This window comes from Diaphorina citri, unplaced genomic scaffold (assembly GCF_000475195.1).
Source record: "Diaphorina citri unplaced genomic scaffold, Diaci psyllid genome assembly version 1.1 scaffold2038, whole genome shotgun sequence".
NCBI classification, from domain to species: Eukaryota; Metazoa; Arthropoda; class Insecta; order Hemiptera; family Psyllidae; genus Diaphorina; species Diaphorina citri.
The window spans coordinates 31,221-41,203 of NW_007379463.1; the positions used below are offsets into that span (position 1 = coordinate 31,221).

General features: G+C 39.0%; 2 protein-coding genes across 2 annotated transcripts in view; one reads left to right on the plus strand and one right to left on the minus strand.

The window, feature by feature from the left end:
- LOC113471056 (zwei Ig domain protein zig-8-like) overlaps positions 1-7,503 on the minus strand; it is a gene marked incomplete at its 3' end in the record, with an annotated part of 38,473 nt that extends 30,970 nt beyond the window's left edge. The window contains exon 1 of the mRNA XM_026829926.1: positions 7,476-7,503. Coding sequence (XP_026685727.1) covers positions 7,476-7,503 — 28 coding nt within the window. The remainder of the gene's footprint in view (positions 1-7,475) is intronic.
- Positions 7,504-7,868: 365 nt separating this feature from the next.
- Positions 7,869-8,510, plus strand: LOC108253526. The gene has a single exon (XM_017447654.1). The coding sequence runs from the start codon at positions 7,869-7,871 to the stop codon at positions 8,508-8,510; it is 642 nt and encodes a 213-aa protein (XP_017303143.1).
- The last annotated feature ends 1,473 nt before the right edge of the window (positions 8,511-9,983 follow it).

Here is a 9,983-nt window from a genome sequence, read left to right on the forward strand (position 1 = left end):
TGCAAAAAAAAAAAAAAAAAAAAATCTGATGATACTCATGCACGACAAGTGGCAACGCGGACTCTTAATTGAAAACGGACAGAATTGAATGAAACCGTACCTGTGTGTGTGACTGTGAAAACAGCCTGAGCGCTAGGCTGCTAGATGTGCTTAAAACATATTACATAGGGATATCGGGGGCTGTATGCCCTTACAACTATGCCTGAGAGTGGCCTTTTCATGTACGGGCTGAAGCTGAAGCCCAAAATAATCCAAAATGGTCCGCTTCTGGATTTCCGGAAATTTTGGCCAAAATATGGAGGATCCCAACCGTCCCTCATTGAAGATTCAGGGGCCCGTTACCCTATTATTCGGTGTAAAGAATAATGATATAGCGTTCAATTTTACTTCCCGCCTTTGTTCGACAGGGAAACTTTCCTCACAAAGAAGAAAAGTTACAACTTTTAACTCTTCAAACAAGAAACCTTCAAAAAAAACTTGTTGGTTAACGGTTAACAGGGTAAAACTTGTTAACGGTTAGCAGGGTAAAACTTGTTAACGGTTAGCAGGGTAAAACTTGTTAACGGTTAGCAGGGTAAAACTTGTTAACGGTTAACAGGGTAAAACTTGTTAACGGTTAGCAGGGTAAAACTTGTTAACGATTAGCAGGGTAAAACTTGCTAACGGTTAGCAGGGTAAAACTTGTTAACGGTAAAATCTTTTTGGTTAACGCGTTAACGGTTAGCGGTGGGAATAAAGGTTTTTAAGTGGGGAAAAATCTTTTGATTGGGGGCAGAATTTTCAAGGCATAAAACACATCTAGGAATTCAATTCGGACTCAGGAGAACCATTCTTCTTCTTCTCCTTTTCTCTTTCTATTTTTTTTTTCTTCTCATTCTTCTTCTCTTTTTTTTTCCTTATCGTCTTCTTTATTTTCTAATTCTTTTTTTCCTCTCTTTTTCTTCACTTCATCTTTCTCTTCTCTCTTTTTCTCCTTTTTCTTATTCTCTCCCTATTCTCCACCTAACTCCACTTTTCTCTTTCTATTTTTTCTTCTCATTCTTCTTCTCTTTTTTCTCCTTATCGTCTTCTTTATTTTCCAATTCTTTTTTCCTCTCTTTTTCTTCACTTCATCTTTCTCTTCTCTCTTTTTCTCCTTTTTCTTATTCTCTCCCTATTCTCCACCTAACTCCACCTCTTTTTCCTCTCTCCCTCTGGAAAGCGGATGGCGAGAGAGAAGGAGGAGAGAATTTTCAGACTGTCATGAGTGCAGTCTTGTCTGCGATGAAAATGGAAACTGACAGGTTAATGGAAAGCATCTATTTTTAGACTACAAGGGTACCTATGTTGTCAGGTACCTTTTTAGAGAGAGAGAAGAGTACTCCTGACTTGGTCAAAAGAAATGATAAGGGGAAAAAATCGCGGCCCTTTCATTTTTCACTAAAAACCTTATTAAATGGGAAATTCGAGCCTCTATAAATGGGAATGACTTTTTACTAGCGACTCAGTCCGAAGCCTCTGTGGGAGAGTTATTTCTGCGGACCTCTGTAACTGGGAATTTTTTGGGAAATCCGTCAAGCGCGATATGGTTTTTTCGAAAGAAGAAATTCAAAATTCACCTCTCTATAAGTGGGAATGGGAAAATGGGCAATCTCTACGTGGGACATTTTGTAACTGGGAAACCTGGATAAGTGGGAAAATATTGCCGGTCCCTTGGATTCCCACTTATACAGGTTTGACTGTACTATTACTATTATTATCTACGAGTGAGTATTTTGTGTTTTATTATTTGCAGGCTTTTATTTAAATGAATGTGATACCGGGGGGGGGGGTGTTTAGTTACATGGCTACGGCCGCCAGTTTTTTTTATTAGGGGCAGAACCGTTGTTTAGTTACATGGCTACCGCTGCCAGTTTTTATTATTAGGAGCAGAACTCTCTTGCTGGAACAGTGGTCCGTAAACTGGGGGTCATTAGGTGTCCTCCGAGGGGTAATAAAGTTTTTCGATAACCCGTCTTTTTTTAGAGGGAATTACGGTGGTCTTATCGCCCCCGAAAGAGGAGGACAGGATAGGAGAAAGCCGTCCTGAGAACAAACCTTATTTGATTACATTATAATTATTTAAGCCTGATTCACACTATAGTGCCAGTCAAGGTCCGGTCACGGTCCAGTTTCGGTCCGATCAAAAAGATTCGTCGCGAGAATGTTCCAAATTTTGACTGTGAGCTGACCGTTACCGTACCTTGACTAGAACGTCTAGTGTGTACACTCGCATTTACTTGCCTTCAACAATCATTTGATCGGACCGTTACCGGACCGTGACCGGACCTTGACTGGCACTATAGTGTGAATCAGGCTTTATTATGTATTTTGCGGGGGAAGTAAAGGTTTTTACCTTCCGACTGAAAAAAGGTAATATCTGGTGATAGGTGATACATATCCTCATTATGTGTTGGGCTGTTAAGCCTTGTGTATGTACTTAGAATGCTTGTGCAAGTCTGTTGCTTCCCCAAATGGATGGTAAATGCCTGAACACATTTATTTTTTTTTTATTTTTATTGTACATAAATACACAAAATAGGTACATGGTACAAAGTCAGTTACAAAAAATAATAACAATAATAAAGCAATAATAATAAATAGATAACAAATAGTGAAAAAAAAGGAAAGATGAGAATAGCATTTTGAGGGTATCACCAGATACCTGCAAAAACATAGCGTTTGATCGATGAGGTGAATCTATGTTGTCGAGGGATTGTGAACGGTTTCAGTCGACGTCTGTGGAGATGACATGTGTGGACCCAGCTTTAGGTATCCCTGGTGTTGGAATGATATGACAGGTGTTGTGGAAACATTTTTGCCGCTAAATTATGTTACACTCTTCTTATTCTTCTTCTTATTTTATTTTGAGCTGCAGGTTTTCCCTCTTTTTTATAGGTAGTAAGAGAAAAGAACGATTTTCTTGTTACTTACTTCTGCTCCTCCTCCTCTTCTTCTCCTTCTCCTCCTTCTTCTTCTTCTCCTCCTTCTTCTGCTCCTCCTCCTCTTCTTCTCCTTCTCCTCCTTCTTCTTCTTCTCCTCCTTCTTCTCCTTCTCCTCCTTCTTCTCCTCCTTCTGCTCCTCCTCCTCTTCTTCTCCTTCTCCTCCTTCTTCTTCTTCTCCTCCTTCTTCTTCTTCTCCTTTTTTTGGTTACTTCCCTGCTATTATTACAAAAATTCACCCGACCCAAGCCAAGTCTTTCACTCCTTCATTTTGTCCTTATTTCCTTGAAATAATTATTATCGAGGTTCGACTGTATAAAACTACATATTGGGAGAACTTTGAACCACATTTTCCTGACGTGACATGACTCCGCATGTCACATGAGCTCACGTGAAGTGAGGGCAGTGTGTATCTACTTTTCCTTCTTGTTTTTTTCTTCTTCTTCTCCTTCTTCTTCTTCGCCTTCTTCTTCTTCTCCTCCTTCTTCTTATTTTATTTTGAGCTGCAGATTTTCCCTCTTTTTTATAGGTAGTAAGAGAATTGAACGATTTTCTTGTTACTTACTCCTCCTCCTCCTCTTCCTCGTCTTTTTCTCCTCCTTTTTTGGTTACTTCCCTGCTATTATTAAAAAAAAATCACCCGACCTAAGTCTTTCACTCCTTCATTTTGTCCTTATTTCCTTGAAGTAATTATTATCGAGGTTCGACTGTATAAAAATACATATTGGGAGAACTATGAACCACATTTTCCTGACGTGACATGACTCCGCATGTCACATGAGCTCACGTGAAGTGAGGGCAGTGTGTGTTCTACCTTTAGATTCTTTAGAAAGCTCAGGGTGTCACATCAGAAAATGTCACTTCGTTCTATTTCCAGGAATGTCTGCATCACAATCTCATGCTCTCATGTCACTATTCACTAACTGAAACGATTTACCCAGACCCCGGATATTACTCGTCCAACATACGGTACACTATTGTATGAAAACAGTATTCTTCTACAGGGTGCGCCAAAAAAACACTGACAACGGCTCAGGGTTCTGTGGGTAATTTTCCTAAGAAAATTCCAAAGTTCCGAGAAACGAAGCTGAAGTTAGGAAGAATCTACCTTTAGAGTCTTTAGAAAGCTCAGGGTGTCACATCAGAAAATGTCACTTCGTTCTATTTCCAGGAATGTCTGCAACACAATCTCATGCTCTCATGTCACTATTCACTAACTGAAACGATTTATACCCAGACCCCGGATATTACTTCTCCAACATACGTTACACTATTGTATGAAAACAGTATTCTTCTACAGGGTGCGCCAGAAAAACACTGACAACGGCTCAGGGTTCTGTGGGTAATTTTCCTGAGAAAATTCCAAAGTTCCGAGAAACGAAGCTGAAGTTAGGAAGATGACCCACAGAACCTTGTTGCAAACAATGAGATCTACCTACCCTGAGCCGTTGTCAGTGTTTTCCTGGCGCACCCTGTATACTACACAAACGTGCAAAAATTTTTGGCCAGCCTAGTTATCTTGGAGCGTAGCGCGTCTGCCTTGTAAGCTTCTGGCTAGCGGGTTCCATTCCAGCACGGGGCGGACTTTATCCTGAATTTTTTTTTAAAGAGGATTTTGGCCAGCCTAGTTATCTTGGCGCGTAGCGCGTCTGCCTTGTAAGCTTCTGGCTAGCGGGTTCCATTCCAGCACGGGGCGGACTTTATCCTGAATTTTTTTTTAAAGAGGTTTGACAGAGGGAACTGTAACTGCTATGGTTTTATCGTTCCGAAATCGAACAGAGAAGGAAGACAGGATAGGAGAAAGCCAGCCGTTCCGAGAACGAACAATATCCCATCAGGATAAAATCCACCCCGGGCGGGAATCGAACCCGCGGCCTAGCGCTTACAAGGCAGACGCACTACCAACTAAGCTAACTAGGCTGGCTTTATCCTGAAAAAATGAGGTTCATTCTCGGAGCGGTTGGCTTTTTCCTATCCTGTCTTCCTTCTCTGGTCGCTTTCGGGACGATAAGACCATAGCAGGGACAGCTTCCTCTATCAAACTTGGAAAACCTCTAAACCTCTTCTGAAAAGAAAAAAAAAAAAAAAAAAAAAAAAAATCATCTAGAAAGAAGGGGAGACTAGCAGCACAAGATATTTTTTACTATAATGGACAACAGCTGGAAGTGGTTCCTGATTTTGTTTATCTTGGCGTTGCTTTCACCTCTATATCTACTTCTATCCCTCTCTCTCTCTCTCTCTCCCCTCTTACTCTTTTATTATTTCTTTCTCTTTCTCACCAATGGTTTTTTTATGTCCACCTCCCATTTTCCTTTTTGCTGAAACTTTGAAATCAACACGAATTTTACCTCGTTCTAGTTCCAGCTATCTCTTTCTCTCTCGGTCTGTAGTGTCTGTCTCTCTTTTTCTATTTTCCTCTTTCTTTCTCTCTCTCTCTCTCTATCTATCTCTCTCCCTCCTATTCTTCTTCCTCCTCCTTTTCTCTCTCTCTCTCTGTATTTCTATTTCTATCTCCCTCATTTTTATCCCTCTTTCTCTTTTGTTTCCCTCTCTCTCCTTCCGTAAAATGGAGACTCAAATTGCCTCCGGGGTAAACAGAAAACAAGACCTCCCCCCTCCCTACCAACCACAAACTATCTCTCTCTTTCTCTCTCTCTCTCTCTCTCTCTCTCTCTCTCTCTCTTTCCCCATCTTTTTCCTCCCTCCCTCTCTCTCTCTCTCTTTCTCTCTATATATAATGTTTCTCCGGTTTGTCTTTCTCTTTTCCTCTTCTATTATCTATTACTCTATTCTCTCTCTCTCTCTCTCTCTCTCTCTTCCCTCTCTCTCTCTCTGTCTATCCTCTCTCTCTCTCTCTGTCTCTGTCTACTCTCTCTCTCTCTCTGTCTATCCTCTCTTGTCTCTCTCTCTCTTTCTCTCTGTTTATTTCTCCATTGTATAATTCCTCTAATTACTCAAAGCGTGTGTCCAATCCTTCTGTCCTTTTCGCTCCAATGCATTAATTTGTACAATAAATAAGCAAATCTCTCTCTCTCTTTATCCCTCTATCTTTTTCCTTCCTCTCTCTTTCTTTTTCTCCTCCCTTCTCTCTCTCTCTCTTTATCCCTCTATCTTTTTCCTTCCTCTCTCTTTCTTTTTCTTAACCTCTCTCTCTCTCTCCCTCTCTCTGGTTCGAATCCCGGCGGTATCGAACCGGGGACCTCTGGGTTGCAAGCCGAGTGAGATACCAGCAGCACGACAGCGTTCTTGGAACATAATTGGTGACCCTTTTTCTCCTCCCTTCTCTCTCTCTCTCTTTATCCCTCTATCTTTTTCCTTCCTCTCTCTTTCTTTTTCCTAACCTCTCTCTCTCTGGTTCGAATCCCGGCCGTATCGAACCCGGGACCTCTGGGTTGCAAGCCGAGTGAGATACCAGCAGCACGACAGCGTTCTTGGAACATATGTAATTGGTGACCCTCGGAACATAATTGGGGTTTCGCTCTGAGAATCGAACCCGGCACCTTCCACAAGTGCGTTACCGCTGGACCTAACCGTGCTGTGTTTATTTTTCGCATGAGGGATTTAAAATTAAGATTCCGCAAAAAAAGAGCACAAAAACAGCACTCAAAGGGTTTTGATCTGTAGGTATGCTCTACTTTTTATACACTAAAAAAAAAAAAAAAAAAAAAAAAAAAAATATGTTAAGTAACATCACGCTTTGCTTCACACGAAAATCCAAAACCATTCTCTCTCTCTCTCTCTTTCTCTCTCTCTCTTCCTTTCTCTCTCTATCTCGCTCTCTCTTCCTTTCTCTCTCTCTCTCTCTCTCTCTCTTCCTTTCTCTATCTCTCTCTCCAACTCTCTCTCTCTATCTCTCTCTCTTCCTTTCTCTATCTCTCTCTCTCTCTCTCCAACTCTCTCTCCCTCTCTCTCCCTCACTTCTTCTCTTTCTTTCCTTTATTTTCACTCCCTCTCTTGTACTTCCTTCCTCCCTCCTCTTTCTTCTTCTTCTTCTTCTTCTTCTTCTTCTTCTTCTTCTTCTTCTTCTTATTACCTATTCGTTTATAACTAGGGTACTTGGCTATTTGGTTTTAGGAAGTATTTATGTACTTTTTCCCCTCAAATACTTCAGCTTTGCCCCTAAATACTTCAGTCCTCCCCCTAAATACTTCAGTCTTCCCTTCCCCTAAATAGCCCCCTACTTCAAAATAGTGGTCTTAACCACTCAACCTAACGACCAGTTTGAACTTTCCATAAAATAGGGCTTTGAAAATTCAAATCTAACCTTATACTGGGTGTCATAGGTCACACTTAACAGGGATAATATCATGCCTTATACTGGGGGAGTCAGAAAATGTGTACTCAAGAATTCAATAGGCGAGACTTAGACCACAAATTTTTTACATCCAGAGATTTTTTCCTGTCATATAAAATACACTAAGCGTATATTACAAATGTTACATTATTGCCACACACAAGGTTTGAACTGCCTTCCATTTGTGTAAGATTAATTTCACAAACAAAGATAGAACCTACCTGGGATTTCAGGGGACTTTTGAGCCATAATTCAGGGTCGAAGCTTTTGGCGAAGAAACACCTTTGTTGCTAATTTTTTTCCGAAGTTACCCCCCTTTATTCCTCTACTGTTTTATACTGTCACACAAGACGGTTAACGTGTTAAAGCCTCTTGTAGCAGGATTCTCGCAGCTCTTCCAACCAGAAATTCTACAAACAATACATAAATTTCCTGTTTATTTGTTCATAATTAGATAAATTTTCCTGAAATTCAGATAAGTTTGGGGACAATTTGCCTATGCTAACCCTTTATTTCTTCTTCTTCTTCTTCTTCTTCTTCTTTCCAAGATAGAAGCACTACTGGAAGTGAAGTTCAAGTCGTTCAAGGACGATATAGAAAAATCTTTGGAATACATGTCCGGCACAGTAGAGGATCTATCCAAAACTTTCAAGGATCTACAGCAGAAAGTCACCACAATGGAAAACAAGCAGAGTAAATTGGAAAGCCAGAACCAAGAGTTGATGAAGAGAGTTAAAAAGCTGGAAACATTCGTACAGGACATGGCACAGGAAGGAAATCTGACCAAGGTGGAGATAGCAGGAATTCCACAGGATGTACAGGACTGCGCGAGTTTCACCGAAAAAGTTTTGGAGAAAGCAAAACTGAACACAATAGTGAAACGAGGTGATTATCAGATCGAGAAAATTGAAAGAACAGTTAAACAGGGAACAACTCCCCAAACAAAATCAATGATAAAAGGACTGATTATCAACTTCAAGACTAAGGATATGAGAAACTCAGTCCTGGATATTCTGAAGAAAGAAAAGCCAAAATTGGACACAGTTGGAATTTCTGGACAACAGCCTCCAATGCCCATATTCATAAATGAATACTTAACACCCTACCTGAAGAAAGTATTTTATGAAGCGAAGAAAATAAAGAACGATAAAAAATATGAATACTTGTGGGTAAAGAATGGCCAGATCTTGTTGAAAAAACAAAAGGATTCGAAAGTTACTAGACTTACCTGTCTTGAAGATCTAGCTAAAATCTAATCCTATCAAAACCTACAGCACAAAATATAACTACCTAATTACCTATATTTATGGTTGAAATGATGAACGCCAATCAAAACATAATAAGAAAAATAAAGAACGTAAAAATTAACTCAAATAATTATGAAGACTTTGAAAAGTGGAATAATAATCTAAAAGAAAATAATAAATTAACTTGTGTCCATGTCAATGTAAGAAGTCTAAGAAAACATTGGGAAAGTCTCTTGTACGAACTGAAAGACGCCATTGAGAAAATAGACGTGATTGTACTTACGGAAGTGAATGTTAATGATGAGGAAGCTACAGTGTACCAAATGAAAAATTTCAAGCAAACTACAAGTTGTAGAAAAAATAGAAAAGGAGGAGGTATCATAATATATTATCGAGATAATTATGTATTTCAAAAAATTGTATATAACTTTGAACAGACAGAAAGTCTAAATATCAAACTAACTAACGCTAAGGAAAAAATAGAATATACGATTTTGGCAATCTATCGCCCACCAAGTAGTAACATAGAACTATTCTTAACTGACCTTCAGTGGTGGCTAAATAACGGTACTAAGAAAAACGATACAATCCTAATGGTAGGTGACATTAATATATGTACACTACAGAAGAATACAACCAGTAGTACCTATCTGAATATGTTGTATAGTAATGAGTTTGTACCTACCATAAGATCCGCCACTAGGGAAGAAATACTTGCAGGTAATGTTACCTCTTCATGTCTCGATCATATCAATGTGAAATTAAAGCATAAATACGACTTTGCATCTGCGGTAATTACGACCAAAATCTCAGACCACTATTTTGTAGCTGTTCAGTTTTACCAGAAAGATCCATTAGTGACTAGACGAGAGTTAAATCAAATGAGATACGTGGAAGTCTTAAATAACAAAAAGATTAATAAAGAAATCTCAGATTTCAATTGGGAAGAATTCCTAAAAATACAGGATCCAGAGGAATTGTATCAGGCCATCGTAAGAACGTTTCAGGAGATTTACAACAAATGTTCTACAGTGAAACCTAGGACCAAAAAAGATGATTTGTTCCCTTGGGTCACTTCTGAAATAAAGGAACACATAAAAGAGAAAAATAATATGCTTAAAAAATGGAGAAATAATAAGAACAACATTATTTTCTACGAAGAATACAAAATAAAAAGAAATCTAGTCACTAAAAAATAATATGCTTAAAAAATGGAGAAATAATAAGAACAACATTATTTTCTACGAAGAATACAAAATAAAAAGAAATCTAGTCACTAACATGATTAAAAAACAAAAAAGGATTTATATATTTAAATTGATAAAAAACACAAAAGGAGACGTGAAAAAAATCTGGGAAGTTCTAAATTCATTACTGGACAGAAAACAGAGAGAACCTAATGAAACGGTCCTAGGTAAAAACTTTGAAACGGCCAACTTTCAAGAACTTGCTAATAACTTTAACGAAAAATTCAAACGCCAA

Coding starts and splice junctions, on each gene's coding strand:
- LOC108253526 (XM_017447654.1), top strand. CDS start 7,869: ATGTCCGGCACAGTAGAGGATCTATCCAAAACTTTCAAGGATCTACAG.